General features: G+C 38.2%; 1 protein-coding gene across 1 annotated transcript in view; it reads left to right on the top strand.

Annotated features, from left to right (window-relative positions):
- WASF3 (WASP family member 3) overlaps window positions 1–24,965 on the top strand; it is a 77,278-nt gene that overhangs the window by 32,668 nt on the left and 19,645 nt on the right. Inside the window, exons 4-5 of the mRNA XM_074146453.1 lie at window positions 16,983–17,125; window positions 24,409–24,543. Of these exons, the coding sequence (XP_074002554.1) occupies window positions 16,993–17,125; window positions 24,409–24,543 (268 nt within the window). The 5' untranslated portion in view covers window positions 16,983–16,992. The remainder of the gene's footprint in view (window positions 1–16,982; window positions 17,126–24,408; window positions 24,544–24,965) is intronic.

Here is a 24,965-nt window from a genome sequence, read left to right as displayed (position 1 = left end):
CAGTCTATTTGTATACTATTTTATAACACTTCTTGTCAAAGTAATGGGAAATAAGTAATGTTCTGTTCTCTATGAATTTTACGAATTAAGAATTTTTATATTAAAAACATATGGAGAATAGGTTTCTTTTTTTTTTTTTTTTTAATGGTTTGTGCTTGTTTCAGTCTTACTGTCTTGGTAAAGAAAAAAGGGACCCTAACACTTACCAGGAGCTAAGAGCAACTACTTTTCTTGAGATGTGATGGTACATTTCATCAGATTGGTGACTTCTTCCTGAGAAGTGGATAACAGGTTTTTTTTGCTGAGTTTCTATCCACCTTCCTCTTTCAGCATATTGTATATTTATTAAAAAATTATCCTTTAATACTTCATGCTCCTAAAATTAATTTGGTCTTAAATATTTATGGATATATGCTGGTTTTTTTCTTTTTGTAAACAAACCACAGAAATCAATGTATAACAAGTTAGTGTTCACGTAAAAAGATGGAAATGATGCAGGCATGAAGTACTTCTGTGGCTAACAAGGTAAACAGAATTTGTAACGTGTACATGAGATGTCATGTAATACAGTCCTTGTGACATGACAGATGCCTCTGTGAACCTGAGGAATAAATATAAGATGTGTATTTTCATCTGTTCAATAAAATTTTTGTTGGCGTTCTCAGTTTGCTGGGACTCCTATGTGATTTTTGGGAAGCGTGGCAGCAGAAGGTGACAGAAAATTGCAACAGTTTGAGCTCTTCAGTGTCATAATGGTATTCCTGCCATCAAGATGGATTGGGACTAGAGAGCATGGCTTCTGAGGAGTGGCTGAAGAGACTAGATTTGTTCAGTTTGGAGAAGAGGGTTCCGAGTTGTGAGCTCATTGCCATCTACAGCTTCCTCATGATGGGGAGAGGAAAGGGAGGTGCTAATGTCTTCTCTCTGGTGTCTGTTGACAGGGCACGAGGGAATGACTTAAAGTTGCATCAGGGGAAGTTCAGATTGGATATTAGGAAAAAGTTATTTGCTAAGAGGGTGGTCAAACACTGAAGAAGGTCTGCAGGGAAATGGTTACGACCCCAAGCCAGCTGGGGTTCAAGAAATGTTTGGACAATGCTCTTGGGAATCTGGTTTAACTTTTAGGTTGCCCTGTGTGGAGTCAGGAGTGGGGTTTGGTGATCCTTATGGGTCACTTCCAACTCAGGATATTCTATGATTTTATAACTAGACTTAAATCCTCTTTCTGTGACAATATTGACGTCATTTGTTGTAGAAAGCAGTTATTAATCTGTCAGGTCTAGTTACCACATTTTAGATAATCCCTTGTGTTTAGCTTGCTATTTACCTATAAAACTAAATGTTGTAACTGGTCTTTTGAATGCCTCTATCCTGTGTCAGTATGAAATGGGAGGTTAGCTTCAATCACAGTTCTTTTGTTTTTTCCTTTGTACTGAAGCAGATTTGAGTGCTCTCACTATCGCTTACGTGGCCTCAGCCGTAAGGGCAGTAATTCCATAAACTGCTTTGACTTCTTTCGTCTGGATTATGTTTCTGCTCACTTCCAATCTGATTCTAGCCCTGGAAGCAGCTCAGCCAGGAGCAGCAGCTATAACAGCAGAAATGTTGAAACAGGGAAAAGAATCCATTTAATTAAATCAAGGAGTGGTTGGCTTACAGCTGTCTTAAAAAGCACAACTCTAAGTGGAGTGGATCCTAAGGCAATAACTGGGTTTTCCTTCTGAGAAGGAATCATAACTCATCTTGTGGTTGAAGCATTTGTTGTTAAGTATTGGTGTGATCTAGGTCCAATTTCCAGTCCTTTTAGGGGCCTTGTGTGCCGGCCAACATCATCATCAAGTAGCTTTGTGCCTCTCAACTCTATAATTGAGATGCTGCTGCTTGCATTTCTCAAATTTGGAGATTCAGTTTAACTTCTAGGTGTACAGATATTGTAGTAATACAGGTATTGCTCAGCAACTTTACTGTAATAGGCTTTCTGATGCTATTTTGCAGCTGCAACCTTGCTAGGCTTGGGCAGCCTTTTCCTTCTTCGGTGGATTTTAGTTGGCTTTGGGCAGCCTGTTCGTCCTTTGGTGGGTTTTAGTTGGCTGCATTGCCAGGAATTTGGTGTGTGGTTGACTGCCAGCTAGTGGGGAATCAGATGGGATCCTTCCCCATGCGTTGGGTGGCTGAGTGCATTATAGGGAAGGAGAGGATAGATGAAGCTCTGACTTTTGTGCATAAGAATGTCTTTATTCCCTCCTTTCCCATGGAGCCCACACTTGTAAATATTGGAGGGAGCCATAATTAAAGGTTTTCGGCCTTAAGATGATTAGGTTTTTTTCAACCAGTATTTGCCTCTTTTCTTCCACCTTGTCCTCATAAAATTGAAACAAAATAAAACTGCTGTCTTTCAGCCTTTATTTACAGAATTAAAACATGCTGAGACAACAGGCATTTTAGGGTGCGTTATGCTATCGGTTTGGTTTGGATCCAGGAATATGTTTGTGATGCGAATTCCCCAGTTGTGGAGTATGGGAACTCTTCATTTCCGATGAGTCGAAAACCAAAAGATGCTTTCTAGGAGCATATCTGATGGTGTTCAGCATCTAATGAGACCGATTGAGAGCTAGTTTGGAACAAATATCCCTGCTTCCCTACCAAAAAAAAATAATAAATATATATATAAGATGCATACAGGTTCATCAGCACCAGCTACTCTTCTCTGCAGGTCTCTCTGGTTCTTTTGTACCACACAACTTGCTAATGCAGTCCTTAACCTTCATTACAGTTTTCTGAATTCCTTTTGAAGTCTTTGAACATCCCCAGAGTTCCACAAGTGGAAAACCACTGATGGATGGTGCTGCTCTTTCTTGTGGGCTCCGTGTATTTTGTTCAGTTCTGCTTTTATTATACTATGTAATGCTGTTATACTATTTTTTTCTTCCCAGCTCACCCATACTTGGATTCACCCACACTTAGCATTGACTAAAAGAGGCGAATTACAGAGATAACTGTAAATGAATGTGATACTTCCAAATGTTCAATGTTAGGTTCTGAAATTTCAAAGACTCTTAAAAAAGCTGACATATATACAAGACATATATTTCAAGACATATATACATATGCGTCTTGAAGAAAGACTCCAAGACTTGTGTTAACAGAGGTTCCACAAAGGATATTTAATGCAGATTTGAAATGCTGGAGAAAAGCAAACTTTAAAAATTACTTAGTATTATCATCGGTAACCTCTGCATCCCCGGTAATCTTAGCTAAGATTTGATGATTTTAGCTGGGGAAGAAAAGTTGCTTAAGCCTCTTCTTACTGATTGATTATACATGGTTAAGAATGCTTTTTTTTTCCCCTTCAAGCTGGTTTCTGGAGCACTTCTACACTGCCAGCTCCATGGAGATCTGTTGATACAATGCCAGATTTCATGGAACACAGCTTTTCAGCCTTCAAGTCTTGAAAGGGGATTTTTAGAGAAGGCTAACTGCTGTATTCGGTCTGAGACTCACTATGGTTTTATAGTAGCTTATTTGTCTCATAATGGGAGTTACTGTATGTGTAACAAGGAAGTCTCTTTAATGCTGCAAATAAGGTTTTATAAGCCAACATTATTGTATCAAAACATGTTACATTTACTAATGCCTGACCTTCATTTTAGGCTTTACCTGAAAAAAACCCCACCCCCCAAAAGAAAAACCCACCCCCCAAAAGAAAAACCCACCCAAGATAATACCAAATCCAGAACAAACAAAAACATTGAGACAAGGATTATACATTGAATTATTAGGAAGCTAATGGTGGGCAGAACTTTGACATCTGAATTTGGGATGTTAGTAAAAGGGAGGATCTGTCACAAAAGGGCCAGAAACACCGAGAGAAAGTAATGTTATATATTTGGGGAGATGTAGCTGCTTTCAATCCTGATGGGCTTAATATTTTAATAAAATATTAGGTATATTAAGTGTATTCAGATTTTTTTTTTACTGCAGTTTTATTTCTCTTGGTGTTCTGTTCCTGGTGAAAGGTATAAATGGATATCTGACCACATAACTTAATTTTTAAAAATGTCTTCGGTATTGATAAGGCCAGGAAAAGGGCTATGATCCATCTTTATTTCTGCTGGACCCTGTCTTACTTGCACGTAATTCAATTGTAGGGGAAAAAGGAGCTTCTGTGCTTCTTTTAACTGGATGTTGCGCTGTGCCATCTGTAACTATTACTTATTTTATGACCTGAAAAATTATGAATTGCTAATTTCTTGTGCATCAAACATGAATGGTTTCTGTGATTAACCTGACCATGTGGAAGAGAGAGAGGAAGGTTACATGATAGAGAGAAATTGCATTGTTAATGTTTCAGTTACCAGACACTGGCAGTAAAAAAGATACAAAAGGCATCCCCACTCGGGGAAAACCTCGTATCGGAGCTCAGCCCTCCTTTAGGCACCAAAGTGAAATAACTACAATACCCAAAGCTGTAGAATACCTGGCTGCATTAATGCTGGGGCTTAATAAGGCTACTTGTGCTTTGTGGTGGTGTTTTTGTGTGGTGGGTTTTTGGGGTTGGTTTTGGTGGTTTTTTTTCTTTTTTGCCACTGTCTTGAGTGTTGCACTCTATCACCTATAGTGTTTTTCTTGATTTATGCACCAGTCCTTGATCGCCTGGCACTTTGTGATACACTGTAGGATGGTAGCCACCAGAAGACGGACTTCATGGGAACAGATGGTGCACTTGGCTCAGGATGAAAATGGTTGGGAATTTTTATGTTGATTCACTTGGACTCAGCTGTTGGATTCAAACACAAAATATTTTGCTCAGTTTTTCCTTTAAATACACCCAAAATAAATCTGTTTTTTTTTTTCCCCCCACATAGACTAGCTGCCACTTCCAGGTTTCTGTTATGTAGGGAAAGTGCAGTGTTGGTGGTAGGTTTATAGTCAAAAGAATTAGGGAAATCCCGAGTTTCCTGCTGAAATTCCATGGCAGGGGTGGGTGAGAATCTTCAGCTTGAGGAATTTTAGGGATGTTGGTTTATTTTGTATTAACTTAAGTCTTCACGGGCTACTTGCATGCTGGGAACATGTGCCAGGCAATTTCTGCTCCTGGCTCCAAGAACCTGGTAGTTCAGGTGGACATTGAAGTTGCTTGACTTGCAAGGTATTTTAGGGATCACGATACACTGTGGTAGTCTGATAATGCATCTTTACAGTTGTTTCCCAGTGGGAAGGTCTGTCCTGCCTGGTGAGAACTGGGAATGGAGGAGGCACAGACAAAGATTAATGCTAAATTGTCATGGTACAAAGTGTTTTTCCTTTTGCAGTTTGACCAATGTTATTGCTCTCTTCCATCATCTCAGAGTGTCACATGTATAAAAAATGTGTATATATTTTTGTGTGTAAGTGTATGTATCATATATGTACATAAACTGTGCACTTGTGTACATATGCATATATGATTTTTTGGAGGTTTTTTGGTATGGAAAAGAATTATAAAAACTTAACACTTTTCTATGACATTTTAGATTTTGGGTTAACTGAACTATGAGAAAACTTAACACATCCCTGTGACATTTTAGATCAACTGCTGTAGGGAAGAAGAGTTTAAGACTATTTTCTTTTTTTCTGAAAAATGCTCCTCTGAAAGGATTTTAATGGTATATTAGATAAAAAAGGAAATAAGGAACACTGTGTGTTGCCATAAAATTGATAGTATTGGAAAGAAGTGGATGCTTCATCCCTTTTGTGCTGTTGCTTCCAATTCAGGGATAATTAGAATTCTGAGAAACAAATTACTGAATTTGCTTCTGGTGTAGCTTGAGGTCATTTAAGGATCTGAACGGCATGTTCTCCCTGCAGGCTGGCTCCTGAGGCCTTACCGGGCTGCCTTTGTCGCATGGGCTGTGACCCAGACGGTTATTTCAAGCACTTTAAATCCAGTAAGGCTCTGTTAAATGGGATCAATGGAAGTCAGCAAGGTCTAGCTGCAATTTATATTTTCGTTAAATAATCAAGGTATTTGCTGCTGATAACACTTACTGTTTGTGAAGGAGGAATGAATGCTCTGACAAAAGCTCTCGATATGGTCTCCAAGAGCTATTTGTGCATTATTGTAGCCTAAATGTTAAAAAAAAGGCTTTTTTATAGTTGCAGACTTTTACTATTCTGTTACAAGTTGTTCCAGCATCAAATTGTCTAAAGTAGCATAAAGTATCTTTCAGTAATGATTCTTGTGTTACGGAATTGTTCTGTTTTTGTAATGTAGATAAAATGTGACTTGCTTTCCATAACTGACTATTAGAAGAACGTCTATTAGATGTCCAAAACAGATTTAAAGTAGGCACTCTAAGATGTATAAGGCCATTATTCAAGAGACCGTATTGAAAGAATCACACTTAAAATAGTCTCTCAGTAGTTTATAGTAAATTCAGAAATGAAAAGCTACTGTGTGCCCTCTTACTTTAATTGTCAGATGGATGGAGAAGGAATTTGTGTTTGTAATGATGCTTTTTGGACTACAGTCCAAAAAGATCCTGGAATAGGCGGGTGGTGAACAAGAAAGAAACTTCCTTTAGGTGGGAAATTTCCTGGTGTGGTTAAATGTTAGTTAAATAATAGTATTTATTAAATAGCAGTTCTCTTGGTTTTGTCATTTTTTAATTTTAATGCCTTGTGGTATTACTATGCTAGAAAAAATAAGAGGTACTAAATAGGTGGGAATCACTAGTGTTGGAAGTGCACAGCAAGATGTTTGAACCATGATTTACTTTAAGGCTAGAATAATTTTAGCTATTTCATGGGAATACTTTGCCTGGTTGTTGAAATAGTGGCCTGTGGACATTTTCTCAGATATCTGGGCAGCTGAGTTCAGCTATGAAAAGTGAGAACTGTGTGGCTCTGTCTGCACAACCAGCTCTATACTCAAATCTGATAAGATCCAAGCCTGATGACATCTGGAAACATTTTGACCTGCTAGTAGAGGGCTGTTCCTGACCTAATTAGCTTGGCATTATAACCAGGTCTTTGCTGTTTTGTGATTTTCCTCCTTTTGACCTCATCCAGTTTATACTCCTGACTGAATTTTGCCATTTACGTCCTAAAGGTTAAAACAAAATTAAATTTTACAGGATGCCATTTTTTCTTGTCAGTGTTTTAGTACTTTTGAATTTTCATATGTGTAGTCATTGGTTATTCAAAGTAGAAAGAGCTGAATAATTCAGCAGCTGTATGGTTCGCACATGTCAAGATGATACAAAAGGGGGGGGGATGATCAATCTAAGTCTTTTTTTCTTGTGCTGTAGGACAAAGCGCTGCTTCCTTTGCTTTCTTAAGTCCATGCTGAGTTCCTTCTCCTTGTTCTGGCTGAGTGCTTCTTTTCAAGATTTTTAAAGTGTAAATGTTATTTGAGAGATAGACTGTGTACTGTAGTAAGGTATTTATCTTTTTATTTATTTCTTTCACCTCTGCTTAAAAACCCAAAAAGCTACCACTGTATCTGTATGTGCACAAGGAAAATATTTTTGAGTTGCTGTGCAAAACTGTTCAAATAAAGTTTAAACAAGCTCAAACAAATGCATAGTGTCTATCTTTTCAGTAAAGACAAACAAATAAAACTGAAGGGAAACAAATGGTGACTCAGTTCTATTTGCTTGAATAGGAGAAGGGACGATAATAAATTCTTGGAGTATAATACAGATTTCAAGAAAGGTCACATGAAAGAAAAATGTGTTTCCAGTGCAGCATTAAGTACTTGCTTATTGAAACAAGTCCATTCCTAAGACAGCAAAAAGTAAACAAATGCTCTTATGTGACTTAAAAAGATGTTTTTCCTTTCTCATGTACATGCATAACAGTTACATGGTGTTAGCCTTGTAGTATTAGGTTGAAATAGTAAAATTGATAGTGGCAGTAAGGTTTTGGTGGTGGTTTTTTTTTTTTTTTTAATGTATAAAGGCAGTGGAACAGATGTTCAGAACAGTATGGAATATTCCTTTTTCCCTATCCCACCACCCCTTTCACACTGAGCCATCTGGAAAGGGACTATGAGCAGGATGAGCAGCCATCGTCCTAAGGACAAGATTAACGTGTCAGCATCTTTTGTTGATACTTTGGTCACTGTTCGTTCAGCGGAAAGCAACAATGTGAATTGTTGTCACTGTGTGTGGGATTACCTGGATATGAAAAGAAGACAGAAGAGAAAATCTGATTTATATAGAACTATTAATAAATTTAGTGGTGTTCAGTCTGGACATGACCCTACATAGGCACAAATCAACTTTTTTTTCCCAGTCAGTGCACTATAAAAGTCACCGGCCACCTTTTACCCTCAAGCACAGTGTCAGGTAATATCGTTCTGTTAAACCAGATTTAATTTATTTATTTATTGGGTAAAATCTTCTGAAATGTTTTCCCAGAGTTTTTCAGTCCATGCTCTTCATGTATGTGGTTTTTTTATCCTGATTTTTTTTTTTTTACAGCAACGAGTATACCGCATGTGGATGTTTTCCAGTTTAATCACCTGGATTTCTTTAATACCCTTCAGCCTTATTTCTTTTGAGAGAAAGTGTGATTAGTGTTTTGGCTTAATGAACAAAATTTTGGTTAGGAAAAGGAAAACTTAGGATCTAGAAACGAGAGACGCTAGTCATGTGTGAAGGTGTCCTGGATGATCTGTATTCTGATCCAGGATGAACAGAAAAGGGTGGGTGGATCGGATGCTGGCAGAGTGATTGGATTCACTACAGCAAGCTATTGTATTGTGCAGTCTGTGAACCTATATTAGTTTTCAGGTAAGCAAATCTAGTCTTCAGTAGATATCTTAGTAACATTTAGTGTACCAAGGAAGATTAAAATGTGTTAGTGAAGGAGAAGTCTTATTTAAAAGCTTAATAAATAGCTTCAGTGGGACCACAGTGTTTTTCTTCCACTGTTTGTGTTTAAGGAAAAGAAAAAAAAACATAAAGCATCTTTAGAAAGTGTAAAGATTTAAGTGACAAAGGAGTAAAAAAAATCCAAACTAATTTACTGGCAATGTTTATTGTGTATTTGGCAGTGTGACAAAGTGCTATGAATATAAATTGCAAAATCCATTACTTTGGACAATGTAAAAACTTAATTGAGAGAAAAAAATGATATTTCACCGATATGTTCTGTATTCCATAGATGTTTTAGTTGGGCTTGAAAGAACTATGGTTATATACCTGGAAATGGAGATAAAACAGTGCATAACCTCAGTTATGGTACTGATTGTATGTTTGCTTTATTAGCAGAGAGCAAGAAATGTTTTTATTTCCTCCTTTAACAGTGGTAAAACCATTTAATTGGATGAGATGTGTATGATCCTTTATCTTGGAGCAGAAGATGGAACTTTATCATAATATGTCTGTACTTCATAACGATAATATTTTTATTTCCTTGGAAACTCCTGGGGAAAAATGTTGTGATGGAGAAAAGTTGATGTGGGGATTGTAGTTTTGGAATAATTTCTATTGGGAAGGAAAAACTTAAAGCAGTGACTTCTTTAGAGCAATCCCTCAGTCTTGTTCATTGAGGCATGCTTATTAAGCAGTGATCTATAGACACAAGTACTTAAATGGAAGTTGCTGAGACCTTTAACACTGTTACAGCATGGCAGGTGCATGAGTATCTTCTTGAATGGCAGTCAACAGCTAATGCAAAGATGGAGTTGTAGAACAGGCAAAAAAAAAAAATAAAAAAAAATTGTCCAGCAAGGTTTTGAGAAAATAAGGCAGATTTCTGACTTGTCTTCAGAATTGCTGATATTTTAAATCCTCCTTTACATTACAGTCTGTACGTTCATGGAAAGAATAGCTACTTAATTTCAGGTTAAATAATTCTCAGGGCTTTTTTTTCCATACATTAGTGAATGTCATCGTGCAGATGCTTGTTTAGAGTTAACGTTAGTGTGAAATTCTCATGAGAACTAAATTTATTAAGGTAATTTATTTATAAATTTAATAATAAATTAAATTAAAATTAAATATAAATTTAATAATATAATAATTTATAAATTTATTAAGGTAAATTGGTAATTTATTAAGGTAATTGCAAATGTAAATGTTCAGTGCTGTGGAGACCCATTTAGTTTTTTTTCTCTCCCAACTTTTTAGTTGGAGGAAATTTGTGAATTCATACATTTGCCTTTTAATGGTTCTGTAAACTTTCTATGTTGCAGGCCCACAGTGTGTTAGCAGAGGTAACTACCAACTCAGAATTTTTGTTATGCCTCTTATGGGTTTTTTGGAGATGTAGAGGGTTGGCTAGGGATAAGTAGGTCCATAAAATATATTTAGGTTGTAAATAAACAAAACCAAGCACCATCCCCTCCCCTTTTGTCCTTTCTCCTGTCATTGCTTAATGTCTCGATTTCCTTCATAATATCACTGGACCATAAAATCTGCCCTGAAGAGCTCAGCACAGACAAAAACCCAGCCAAATGAAAAAAAAAAAAAAATCCAAACAAAAAAAACCCCCAGCCCTGTAAGTTGGTGAACCTTCAGAAATAGCTCTTTGCAATAGACGTTAAAATTAAAGCTCCATTAAAGAAACAAAATTGCTGTAGGGGTTTTTGTGCCCTTTTCGTCACTGCCAGTACTCAGGTTGGTATGATGTGAGAGGAAGATCAGGAGTGGTGGTCTGATGCTAAGAAGAAAAAAGCCCATTTTCATCCCAGCCTTGACTGTCATGCTTTTCAGGTAGATCAGGAAGAAGATCTGGGCAAATTACATTGATAGAGTTGGCCATATGTTAAATTTTAGCTATTCTTTTGAGATGAGCATTTTCTAGGCATTTCACTTTACTTGTGTTTTCTTGTTTAAAGATGTGGTTTGCTGTGGATAAGTAAAAAATTGTTCTTGCTATCCTTAAGGAACAGAATTCTATTAGACACTGCATATATGTCACAAATGTCTGCCCTTGCTTCAGCAAACTCAGTATCAAAATCAAGAAAGTTGCATTAAAAATTAGGGGAAACATGAAAAAAATGTATATTAACTGATAAAATAAATACACTGATTGTCCCTTAAATTGGGATAAATTAAGAAAAAAAAAACCAAACAACCTTTAAAAAGTGCAGAAGAATGACATGATACGGATAATGAACTTAAAGTAATGATGCCCAGATTATTTGCTACTTCAGTGTATTTGTTTTTAAGTTGTCACTGATGATACAGAAGTAGATGATGTTCACAGATGATAAATGGGAGAGGTTCCTAAACATCAGATTCCTAGTCATCGTCATCATTTAGGCCAAAGAAAAAAACACAGAAAAGGACATGAATAAAGGCATGTCTGTTCCTTTCCTTCCCTTGAGTTAAGGCACTAGTGGTGTCCGCTACCCATGTAGCCCTCCTCTGTGTTCTGTGGTGAAAGATGAGGGACCTTGGGAGGACAGGGAGATCTGTGATAAGAGTGACTCCGTGGGAAGAATGGAGAGCTTCTGCCAAACTAGTGTTTGGGGTCTTTCATCTCCCTGCTTTCCCTTCTTTTCTTATTTAGCACACACATAAATTTTGAAGGTGGGGCGATTGCAGACTATCTAGAATTACAAACTTGAATAGGAAAAGGAGCTGTATTACCAAATTGGGTGCCATTCAGAGATGGAAATACCGCCTGTTGAATTGAGTGTGTGAACACCAGGTGTGGGAAAATTTAACTGCCTGTGAACATCTGAAATGTAGAAATGCCCTAGGCGTAGAGACAGTGCGATTAGGAGGTAGTGTAACTTGATTGTGGCGCTAGAGTTAATGAAACGGATCGTATTTATCTGGTTTTGAGGAGGTGAAGTTCAGTTCTAGATTCAGACACCTGAAGTTAGGTGGGTGCATAGCAGAGGTATTTGAGCGCGCTGTATCATCCTTGTATCTATTTATCAATAGATCTCTCAGCTTCTGCTGAGTTCTCAGGAGGGACACAGACACTAAGTTCATATATATGTAGTCATCCAAATTTAGGTGCTTTATTTTGAATGGGATCCCATCTGCTGCATCGCTTATGACAAACTGCATATTCAATCCATGTCTTGTTTTTCTTCTCCACAGGAGAATTATGGTAGTTTCTCTCCTTTTATACGGGTCTGTGAGATTAATCAATGAAAAGCTCTAAAGGTCCCTGAAAATAATAGAAGATATTCAGGGAGAATTTAGGATGGATGAATGGAAAGCTCTTTTTCATGGTAAAAATGTTCAGCTTTGTTATATTTTACTAGAGGCTATAAGAAGAAACCTCTTAAGAGTTTAAAAAAGGGATTGAACAACGTCTGAGAAAATGTAATAAGGAAACATTCACAAGTAAGAGGGGCTGTATAATGAATGGCATTCGTTTTGTGGTATAAAGAACTTGCAATGTTAAAGAGCCATGAAATTCAGCTACATATTTTTAGTGCTAGTGTAAATAACAGTGCCTTTTTTGGGGATGTGAAAGGGCAAAAAGGCAGGTTTGGGGAACAGCTGGTGCTTTGAGTTTTTGCCAGTTGCTCAAATACTTGAAAACTCAGCTTGTCTCTTACAATAGCTGTGCTCCGCTCTTGTTTGGAAAGATTGTACATTGTGTTTGTCGTCTTTCATGTTTGTTACTGTACATCTGCTTTCTACTTGATTTTTTTTAAAATCTGACTTGCCAAGACAATGTCAAACTTCCTACATGCGGTTTAACAGATGTTGTCCAGAGGAAGGTGGTCCGAGCTGACTTGGAGCAATAGTCCCGCAACTGCAGGGCAAGCGTGGAAAGAAAAGCAAAAATGCTTTGATTATCTCTTTCTGTACCCTGCTTGCCTCTACAGCAATAACTACTGGGATTAGTGCCTTCTGGTTTTGTGACAAAAGGCAGTTATGCAAGTTTTTGTGGGGGGGGGAGGGGAAAGGAAGAAAAAGGGAGGTGAGAGTACTGAGGGAGCACGCCTAATGTGAATTTTTAATGGGCTGATCTAAGCTAATTCAAGCTTCTGATGTCCTGTTCTTTTAGAATGTGTGGAAATCGAGTTAGGTTAGTGGTGCAGTTGCTGATGCCTGTAGGGTTTGGAGAGCAGTGTCCTTTGTGTTCCAGTCGGAGTTCAATCCAGCCAGATGTTGTGTTCGATCCACATCCAGTGAGGCACGCGTGGATTTAATAAGATGTTAAGCGACATCTTACCCCCTTAATTTTCTTCTTTGCCTTTTGACTCCTGCTCCCGTTTTTGTGGTCTGCCGCTAATGTCTCATACATGTCTAGTGCTGCCAGTTGCATATATGCAGTACAGCATCTTTCTAGATCCTTCATCTCTTGCGTCAGATGCAGCCGGTGGTTTAAAGCCAGCTGTGTCAGTCATAGGTGGCTCCACGCAGGGAGCGGAGTTGGACCTGTTTATCCTGGCTGTAAGTCTGGGGCCGCATTGAGTACTTAGGGTAAAATATGTCATAAAATGATCAACTATGATTGGTCCCAATCTTCTGAACTGATACAATTTTTGAAAATAATAGCAACTTTTTTGCCTTACGTTTTCCATTTATTTGGGGATAGGAGCAAAAAGAAGTGTTGTAAAACTGAGTATGGTTTACCAAGTGCCAGTGTGTTTAATACAGTGACAGAGTATCACCATGAATCTCTCCTCTCATAGTAAGCTGGGGCTGAAGTGCGATTCGAAACAGGTGGAAGACAAATTGTGAAGGCAGCGGAACTGCCATTGCCAAAGCTTTTTCTTCTGCACCTGGTAACAAACTGCCCCCCAGCCTGGTTGAGCCTAATGAAGCTCCTGTAATTGAGACTTATTTTGTCTTGTTTAACCTCCTGTTACATATATTTTGAAAAGATTTTAGCTTCACTTCTTATGATTTTTCTTTGAGAGACTAAGGTTGTCTGGTTGTGCGTGGTGAAGAAAAGGGAGGTAGTGCTTCAGTGGCAAGGATACATAGTAATAAGAGCTTTTTCTTACTTACTAATGGGTTATATGTTATCGTGCTTTCATTTAAGATGATAAATTAACATAAAGAACAGATGAGTTTTTAATAGGCAAAGAGAAAATTTTGCAGCTCTGTGATAACCACCACCATTGGTATCTGGTAGTTAAGTCAGAAGTTTAAAAAAATATTATGCGTGGTTTAAGACTGAATAGGCCTGTAAGTGTTTGATTCAGATAGTTGAAGGTTTTAGATTACAAGAAACTTATAATTGCAATTGCAGGCTTTTTTTTTTTTTCCCCTCTGATCAGGAACAGTTAATGCATTGCTTAATCTGTGGCATGTATTTACTCATCAGTGTTCAGTTTACCTTTTGGAATTAAACTTCACACTGAAATGAGGTGGATATATAATAATTTAAATCATGCATTCACAAATTAAACTTGTTTTTTCCCTCACTCTCAGCGCTACTGTGTATTTTAGCTTGCTTTTTAAAGAAATGGGATGTCTTGGGTCAGTCTGTCTCTCTCCTGCTCTGGAACGCATTGCACCATTTCATAAAGAATTGATGAGAAAATGAAAAACTCAAACTGCAGTTGTGTGTTTTCTTCAAACTAGCTTTGATAGGCAAGGAAGAACATGATGTGAAGAAGGGACTTAAATTAGTGCTCCTGGTGAAAGGCATTTTGATTATACTCAGTGTGGTGAGTGTTTGAAGAGGTAGCAGGCAATTAACTGGGCAGTGTGCGGCCAGCTTCCGACTGGTCCCAGCGCGTTGCGTGGGCTGGTGGGGAAAAGTCGGGTAAACTGCAACAGGCAAGAGGGGGGCAGCTCTGAGAGTGCTAGACAGAAAGCCATTGGAAACCATGTATTCTGCTAGTCTTCTGGTCTTTTCATATAAGAATTTAAGTTAAGATCAGTTAACAAAAAGAAATAGAGAATATGAACCTGTGTAGCAAAACACATTCCAAGTAATCCTCTTAAAAAAGCAAACCAACCAACACCCCCTGCCCCAGTAGAATGGTTGCCTTGTTCACCAGAGTGTTTTACTGATGAATTGCAATGAATTGAAAAATAAAAATTAGGTCTAAGGAAAGAAGATTTTGAGATGTCTATTCACCCAGTGGTATTTCAGGAATTCTCGTCATAGTTGTAGGGAGTCTTTATGCCCTTAGTTTGTACGACAGTGTTGTTAATGTTACAGAGAAAACCGAAAGTTGTACCTTGTGTGTTGGAGAAGTACTTAGATTTGGAATTGGCTGCTTTAGCACTGATATATGCTCCTATTAATTTACTTCTTACTAATTATCTTATGAACATTTTACTGCATAGTGAAATGATTATTCATAATGACTTTTATTTCACAGTTGCAATGTTCTAGCCTGTTTGCAGGGTGATGTTGCTAAATATTACTCTTCAATAATTGTGAATTTCCAGTTTTTACCTGCTTTCGATCAAGTTCAGGAAACTGACTGCATTGGATATTAAACAATATTTTAAGGTGCGTTAGTTTGTAGAAATATGAAGACATAGAACAGAAACAAGAAGCTTTTTGGTCTAATATAAAATAAAAATTGTTCCTCTCTTACCTCTGATGTATTGTTTAAAATTTAGCAAACTCAGTTGGCCTTAAATTCTGACATATTTGAATAAACTGTCTCATATTAAGAAAAATGTAAAATAAAATTCAAGACTATTGCTTAGAAGTCATAAGCCTATTTCTTCCTGGCCTGTTCTGAAATAATCTTACAGTTAAATAATTTACTTTTTTGCTAAATACTTAAAAGATGTTAATTTTTTAGAAATGTTCTTGAGAAGAAAATATTTTAAACCTTCAGGGGAGAAAGTCATTACAAAGATTACTATGCAACATTTGAAAAGCGAAAAGGTCTTTTTAATTTACTAATGTGATTTTAATGAGAGAATTGAAAGGCTACTTTAATTGCTTTAGTGCAATAAAAAAGAAATTTTCAGTTAAATCTTTTCCAAATGAACTTATGTCCTTGGTAACACTGTGACTTCTCATTCCAGAAAATTTCAATGCCACATGATCTTTAAACAGAATTACTATTCATAAGTAGTGAACGGACATTGAATTGTCAGTGTTTAAAAAAAGCTAATCAAATAGACTCATAATTGTATTAATGCCATTTTAAAGAAACATACTTAAGAACTTGTTATATTATATGCTCTCATTTCCCTTTTGGGGGAATTCTGTCCCACTTGGGCATCCTTGCCCTCCAAGCTCCTCTCTGTACGATGGTGTTTTCTATGCCATTGTGCCCTTTTGTGACTCTAAGATCTGTTTTTGTATTTGTTTTCCCCATCCTAGTTTCTTTTATTTTTCCAAGAAAACCGGTTCTGACAGCCTTTGTTTTCTCAGATAAATGCCTTCTCACATCTACCACGCTCCCAAAATCTGCTCAGTATGTGCTCTTACCTCATTCAGATTGTCATTCAGCACCACCTGCGGAAAACCATCTTCTTCCTCACGTTGCAGCTTCTTCCTTATTCTCACCCAGCCTATTTCTGTGAGGCCCTTGCCCTTCTCTGTCAGATGAGTTTATCATTTTGACTGAAAACCTGTTGGAGCCAAGGGTAGGTCAGTGTCTGACGTAGTCAGGGGGCTGTAATGCACGGACAGTCTGTCGGTGGCCAGCTTGCCCAGGCAGTGAGCCAGCTTGTTCCAGACAGAGATTTTCCTGCCACCCCTGTGGGGACTGCCAGTTTTTTACAAATGCAAATGTGGACTAAAGTTCAGTGATTCTGGTACTGGAGCACAGGTCTGCATAGACAGTAAATCTTACACTTTTTGCCTTGGATTTGATGTGTACTGTCTACATGGACTGAATCCTCTTGGCTTACCTGCAGTGCTTTTGTTGTGTTCTGGCTTGAGTGCATGACTCCGGTGACTTGGTAGGAATCGTACAGTATCTTATGGCGGGAATGCTGAAGTAAGTGCTTTAAAAGAAGAAAGGTGAAGTGTATTTTGTAGAAAAAAAAAAAACAAACCCACAACAAAACCTGAACGTGTGCTAGACAGATTCATAGCTCTTAATTTCATTTTTGTAAATATAATACATATTTTTCTGTAAATTCCAGGTCGTAAGCCATGCCTTTGGTGAAAAGGAACATTGAACCGCGGCATCTCTGCCGAGGAGCACTGCCAGAGGGAATTACTAGTGAACTGGAATGTGTAACAAATAGTACCCTTGCTGCCATCATACGCCAGCTAAGCAGCTTAAGTAAGTACCTGTAACTTCCTGCAAGTATTTGATTCCTGGTGAAAAACTGAATAAATGAAAAGCGTTAAGATGACTTGTTTTAAATAGCAAAATTATGATACAGGACATTGCCACCTATGTAATATAATAATATAATGGTACTACATTGCTCTTCTATATTTTGAAGTTTGTACAAGAGCCTCTCTAAGATTTACAAGTATAAAAAAGCAAAGCAAAAACAAACCAAAATAAGCAGGATAACGTGCTCTGGGCAATCCTGCTTCAGCATGGGAGTTGGACTAGATGATCTTTATGGTCCCTTCCAACTCTAAAAATTCAGTGAAATTCAGTGAAACCAAACAAAAACAAACAAACAAATCCCCCCAAAACCCAAGAAAAAAACAACCAACCAAGAACCTATGTCATAGAAAACCAGGAATTTTTCTAAGATAAAAGAAATTGGTGCAAGAAACAACACTAGCACTTGAGTTATTCTTGGCTTTCCGTTGTACAGGATGAAGCCAGTAAACTCTTCTGCCTCTTGGCATCAAATGACACATTTGACTGAAATTTCAGTTTGTTTTAATGTGCTAATATTTCTTAAGCCTTTTCTTTATGTGTGTGTGTGATCAATTCATATGAATGAAATTAAGCACATACATCAAAAGAGTGCCATTCACTGAAGAAACCTATAGGCTTCTGTTGATACAAGCCAGCGTCAGCTCCATACAGAGCTGACAGTGCAGTACACCTGTTAGTTGATACCACAACTAGCAATTCTGGAAGCATGCCTGGAGTACTTGCAAGAAGAATAATATTTCTTAATGAATGAGAAAAAAAGATTCCTTCAGAGAGTGTTTAACAATCAGCAGCTGTTGTTTGTGCTGATAGCTCTGGTCCTAGAAAAGAAATTACCGCTTCATCAGTTTCTTCACTTTCTAAATGGAAATGGTTTAAGACTGTAAGAAAGTCTGTATGGAGTTTAGACTACGGGTCCTACTAGGTCTGGTGTTCAATTTGTGATGATAGGAAATAGCTGATGCTTAGGTAAAGAGTACGAGAAACACAGCATATTCAACTTTCCTAGTAGTCAGTGATTCAGGGATTTTCTGAGCTGGAGGTCCATCTGAATTATCCTGCATAATGAGCATTTGTAAACCTGTCATCTGTGGCATTGCTTAGACGTGGTCAAATAGGGATTGCACTATTTTCTTGCTGTGTGGCAGAATGTCCCACAATAGAAGTTGATCTGTTTCTTCCTTTTGATACATTCTGGTTCTTGAGTTACAAAAAATAATGAAAGGTGTTTTCATCTTGTGTATTTCCGTAATAACCTGTGATTTTATTAGGTCTTTATTGTGTTCTCCTACTGATGTCTTTTCCAGGTTGGAGTGTCCTGATCTGTTAGTACTTTTTGGATAGAAACCATTTTGTATTTCTGATTGTTGTTATTTCTGCTTTGGCTGTGTTAGAGTATGTTGGGGTTTCTTTAAGGTGGAGTATTGAGGACTTCAAATCATAATCAAAACAGACTTTTTCTGTTTATCATTAGTTCCCTAAGAATTTGTAAAATTTTGATTGCTGCTCTAGTGGCCGAGATTGTAGGGGTTTTTTTTGTGTGTGTATGGTTGGACTCGGTGATCTCAGAGGTCCTTTCCAACCATGATGATTCTGTGATTCTGTGAAAATTCAGTTGATATTTTCAGAGAAGTTTCCAAGTGATTCTCTGATCTTTCTTGAGCACTAGCTGCCAATTTAGTGTCTAATATTATTTATAGTTAATTTGTGTTTGTATTGTCATTGAGTTTCATTTACTGTTTTATCAGGCAGTTGCTCAGCATTGACATCTTTAAGTTTCAGAAAATTGAGAAGAATGGCTATTATCTCCTGATTGCATTCAAGTGTATCTGATAAGACCTCATTTTGGTATTGTACAATGATTGCCAAAGTGTGCATAATACCCTTTTCACTTCTCTGACTTGCTAGGAATGTCTAGCTTTCATTTCTCTGGATTTGGTCTTGAGACTAATCTGCCTGTTACACTGCCTATGTAGATCCTCTTATGATTGTTGCTGAGGAGCTGGCCACTTACACAATCCATACCCTGCAATTTTCCCTTAGCAGATTTCTCGGGTCATCAGAAGTCTCTGTAGACAGCCTTACTTTATTTGTGTCAAGTTAAAGATCTATGCAAATAAATGAGGTCCTTTGATTTAACAGGTGAATACATGGTATTTAATGAGTGAAGTCTGCCACCAGGCTTGGTGATGTTTGCAGAGGGTGTTTTCTGCAGACAGTGTTTGCTTTGCCTGGGTTTCAAGCCAACTGGGAGCAAGGAAACGATCACAGAAAAATGCTGTGCTGGAGCTAATGTATATGTCCTGCTGACAGCATCAGAGCTGCTTGTGTTCCCACAGCTTGAAGCATAGAGAGAGCAAGTACAGGTCTATCCTGCAGTCACACTGTTTTTTAATGTTGCACTGTGAGTTCAGTGTGGATTTTAAAAACTGGCAGGTCTGTGCTGTAGCATACAAATTTGGCTGGCTTCTGCATCTGCTCTTTTCAGGAGACATGAACAAGTTCCTGTCCAAAAGGAATGTGCTCTCAGTGGAGCTTTTTTTCTATTATGTCTTCAGATTTGAGTTTGTTTGCAGCCAGCTGGTTTGGAGCACAGGCAGAGGGAGCAGCGTTCTGTATGAAACCATGCACTTTTATAAGGCAAAAACTTGACGAGGGGATTCACCTCCACTTGGGAGGAGAGACTCTACCAAGGGGAGGAATGGGAGCATTTGCACCCCATACCTGTAAGTGCCATGATGCTTTCCCTAGTGAACACAGCCATGGAGCAGAGGCTTTGAAGAAAGCTTCCACACAATATTCCTTACTTTTGGTGGTGGTGCTTGGTCTGATGGCTGCAGGACTCCAGCCAGTGAAAAAAGCTGCTCTCTGCAACAGGATCTGTTGCACCATGGTTTCATTCTGGAGTTTCACCTATGTATATGTATGGGAAAGAAGTAATAAATTACATCTGATTGTTGTTGAAGACTAAATATTAAAAACTGTATATGTATTCCTTTATTGAGCTTTTCTTAATTAGATTTCAGTCTGTACATTAACATATTCATCGTGTTTCAAGTTAGATTACCACTTCTTAACTTCTTTCCTTTAAATAATTTGTATTTTTGTATCTTTGGCTTCTTTATTTATTAAGATACTACCTGTCAGGCTGAAATCTTATTTCTACATGGGTATAAGCTGTCTGTACATGGGTACAGAGCTACTTTCTTTCACCCATATGCAAGTGATACCATACATTTTTTGCTTTACAACATAAAGCAGAGGAAATGCAATCTGTGGGGACTTGGGATACTTTCACACAGAACGCAATGTCCACCAATCTACCTCCTGATATTTGCTTGTAGATTGGCTGTTGCATTGGCTTAGAGTTTCAGTAGTTTGCATGCAGGACTGAGCACGCTGCATCCAGCTTTCTGCGACTCTGCTCTTTACCACGGCTCAATCAGGTTGAGTTGGGAAGCTAGCTTTTTTGTCATTAGGTATCATGCTGGAGGTACTATGAGGAGGCAGATAAGAATCGAGACCTGGTCAGTAACAGCCTACTACTTGTGCTTATTTAAAAAAAAAAATAAATAAATGGGGGCGGGAGGAAGCATGATTCTAATTGATCCAGTTACGAACGGATGGGTGGAATCACTGTCTTCTGTTCCATGTTGTGATAAAATGGTCATGTCCTGGGTGAATTCCAATTTACTAAACAGCACCTAGTTCTGTGGGGCATTTCAGTGCTTACCTAGGACCCCAAGGAGAGCATTAATGTAGCGCTGGCTCCCTTGGGGCAGCCCTAGTGTCATCTTTCTTCCAGTATCTTGTAGAATGGATGTCTGGATGCCAGGTGATGACATTGCACTACCTTTTCTCTTTGATAATGCATGTTCATGGTGTCAAAAATTGTAACCCTTCTAACCAACGTAAATCTTTCCATTAACTTGAATGTGTTCTTCCATGTGCTTGTGCTGTGGAACAAGGAATTCAAAGCAAAGCTTTACTTTTTGGACTCAAATATGTGAAAGGAAACAAGCCACAGTAATAAACATTGTTGGGTTTCCAGCCTTCAGACAAGCCAGCACCGTTGTTGAATTCCTCTCCTGTTCTCCTGTTACAGCACTGAGCATTTTGACTGCTGAAAAAAGATACCTTTGGGGCAACGTATTCAATGTGTTAATGCACACCTTTTTATGCAGTACGTGAAAACCAATTGTAATTAATTCAGATGGTGTCTAGTCTCTGCTAGAGATGTTATAAACTAACGTGGCAAGATGATGTTTCATGTAATTACTGCAGAACTTGAGTAGAGGTTTCACAATTATTTGTGAAATACTGGTAATGTCTCACAATGCTTGGAAATTTATTTTGTGAGCAACCAAATATACAGCTCTGAAGATGACCTGCGGAAGTGCTAGAAAGAGGCATTTCTGTTAATTGACTTTAAGACCTATTAAGAGTGGGGATTTGGTGAGGCAGCATCATGACTAAATTTCCCCTCAACTACTTCTATGGTTGGAGGGAGCCTTAGAAGGAAAGACCGTGTAATTCCTCTGTTTTTTTTTTTTTTAAATTAATATTTAGGTTTCCCGTACGTTGGGAAACACCTCATGTTTTTAAATGACTGTCTTACAGTACCAAAATCAGCTCTTAAGGTGAAAGATACATGCTCGTAATTTCAAATGTTTTCTTTCTGCTTGTTTCTCTACTGTTAAGAATATAATAAAAAAGATGGTAACATAGAAAACACTAGAGAACTATTACTTTATTTCTAAAACTTACTGCATCATGTTAGTCAGAACAGCATGTTCCAATATTGCTTTACTGTCTCACTGTTTTTACTGACAGAAGATTGATAACCTGTCTTTCACTTGTTTTAGAATAGCGAGTGTTTTTTTTTTTTAAAAAAAAAAGATTTCAATATTAAAAGAAGTATGTTCCCACAAATCAACTTTATGACTTATTTTACTTCAAGAAAGATAACTGACAAGCACCTGTCTGCTTGACTTCTCTAAGGGGTGATGTTCTTAATGTTAGAATCTGGCAGTACTCTCTCAGCAGGCTGATTTCAATATATTAACATAAACTAACATGCATTAAAATTTATTGATGTTTTGAGCTCCGAGTACTGGTGGCTGAAGAACGTAATGCCTGCTTTATTTAGCTGAAGAGTTGAAAAGCTTATTTGTTCCATAGCTTGGAATAACCTCTTCATTTGCAGCAACTAAATCAAATGGGGATTATAACTGAATCTCAAGTACCTGCTGGGAAGCACTTAGAGAACGCTTTTAGTGTGAAGGTGGTTGAACACTGGCACAGGTTGCCTGGAGAAATTGTAGAGCCTCCATCCTTGGAAGTACTCAAAACCAAACTGGACACAGTGCTGGGCAACCTGCTCTGCTCACCCAGCTTTGAGCAGGGATTGGACCAGATGATTTTCAGCCTCAACTACTCTGTGGTTGTGTGACTTCTATTTTGGAGGGGGAGGACGTTAGAAGCAGGTAGGCAGTGTACCTTGCCCATCCACCTTCCACATACATACGAAGCAGAGCTTGGGTACACCAAAATATCTAGCATTTTGTGTCAGTTATTGGCAGATCTTACGTTTAGTGAGAAAAATCTGTTACTGGTGAAGTCTTCCACTGAAAGCAAGGCAATAATTTTTTTTTCCATCTGTAATTCACAAACAGTGCTTTCAGATACTGTTTCAGTAGTGTTGTGTTCTCTTCCTTCCGAGTAAATGACCCAAGAAAAGGGCAGATCCTTTTGACTTCCTAAGTGTGGCTGTTTTTCACTTTGAGTTATGGTCTCCAGATGTTCACAGGGTGGGATCTTGACTGAGATTTTAATTACATCTGTACTTTCCTTTGTAAATTATTAAGGTTGGGTATAGGACCCAACTTAAAATGTCAACAGTTGCTGTTCTTTTGGAAGTCATTGTCATTTAGGTGGTTAATACATATTTTATAATGTTCCAATATTAGACAAAGTTTCACTTTCCCCCTCCCCTCCATTTCTGCTCTTCAGACTTGTCTTGATACAGGTCATAACAAGAGGAGTGTGACTCAGAAGTAGGGTTTGAAAATTTATTTTTGTTTAAAAAGCATGGTTAAACACAGGAGGCAGGATTTTGCCTTTTGCATGGAGAACTGATGGAGTGTGGATGTCTTGAGAGGGGTGTTGGCTGCAGAAATTTTGGAGGGGAAATCTTAAATGATGCAGCAGTATCCGGGTAGCAGGTACTGAGAGACAAGTAGGTGCAGTACTGTCAGCTGAGTGGTGGAATCTGAAATTTTTAGGGGAAGTTCTGAGGCAGGAGAAGTGTTAAATTGGGGATTTTGATCTGGAGTGGTTGAGAGGTTCAGACTGGGACAGAGAGAGAGTCAAACTCTGGGTGAGAATGTCTAGTACTTTGGGAGGTGGGAGATCTAGGAAAGGAATGGGCCTGCACAAGGATCTGTGGACCAAGAGGTGGTTGGGCTTCTCGTGTGTCCACTCCTGTCCTCTGTAGCACATTTAGGGTAGGGCCTGAGGCTGCAGATCTGAAAGGGACTGTCTGCCCTCATAGTGATTGAGAAAGTAAGGCAGCTGAAAGGGAGGCTGGAAAGATTGTAGGCTCCTGTTTTGTGCTATAGCAAGTCCAGACTGGCCATGGGTAAATGTGGTTAGTGCTGTTTTAGGCTCTCAAATGACTCCAGTGACAGAGCAACTTGTCTACAGCGAGCATTTGTAGAGGTAAGTGGGCTGCCTTGCATGAGGATCCTGGGTTTTATCTGTTTCACTTTGATGTTGGCTTTTGCTCATGTTTATAATTAAATCTTAACTGCTATGGATCGCCAGATTCTAGATTTCAAAATTTCCTTCAGAAGCTGTTATGGACAGGTGTAACTTTGATGGGCCTGTGTCTTCATCACAGAGGCAGATTTTAATGATCAGTTGCGTGTCTGTTGGCACTAGTTCAGCTACATATGGATTAAACAAGGAGAGTTTCAAATTTTAAGTAGAAGACTAACCGGAATATCCAGGAGAACAGACTTCCAGGCAGCATTTATGGTATATTTTGAGATTTTGTCCAAATCTATTGCCCATAATTTTGCTGAATGACAAACTGGGCTGTTATAATCCTGCAGCTACTTATAATAAAATATAAGTTTTATTATAACTTCATGGTATTGAAGCCGTTTGTCTTGTGTTTTGTAAACCCTTAGCAAAGGAATTTCCCTGTATCTTTTCTTACACAGGCAAACATGCTGAAGACATATTTGGTGAATTGTTTAATGAGGCCAACAGCTTCTACATCAGAGCAAATTCCCTTCAAGACAGAATTGATCGCCTTGCTGTCAAAGTTACCCAGCTGGATTCAACAGTAGAAGAGGGTAGGTAATTGCATGAAAGCATTGAGCCAGAAGTGATGTTGACAAGACCACGGTATTTAATTGCACAACAACCTCTGTCTTTTCAAAGTAATCCTGAACCGATATTTCATCTTGTTTTTTCAGTAAGGCAAGCTGAGAAAAATCATGTTAGCAGAGCAAGAAAAAATATTCTTGACTCATATAACTGTCTTCATTTTTGACTTAGTGTTGCTTCAAGAAGCCCTTGTGGTAATGGAGCCATTGAGCTGCCTTTTTCACCGGGAAAACTTGTAGTTTGTGAATGTAATAAATCAGAAATGAATAAATCTAGACCTTACTGGAAATAAATCAGAATATTGGAAAAAGTTTGAGACACAGTAGGTCTATTTATTTAGTTCAGGATAGGGTGGTCACAAACTATGTTAGTAGGTCTGTTCTGCGGT

Source organism: Numenius arquata, chromosome 1, assembly GCF_964106895.1.
Source record: "Numenius arquata chromosome 1, bNumArq3.hap1.1, whole genome shotgun sequence".
NCBI lineage: Eukaryota > Metazoa > Chordata > Aves > Charadriiformes > Scolopacidae > Numenius > Numenius arquata.
Note: the sequence above shows the minus strand (reverse complement) of the source record. Positions and strands in the feature narration are given on the sequence as shown.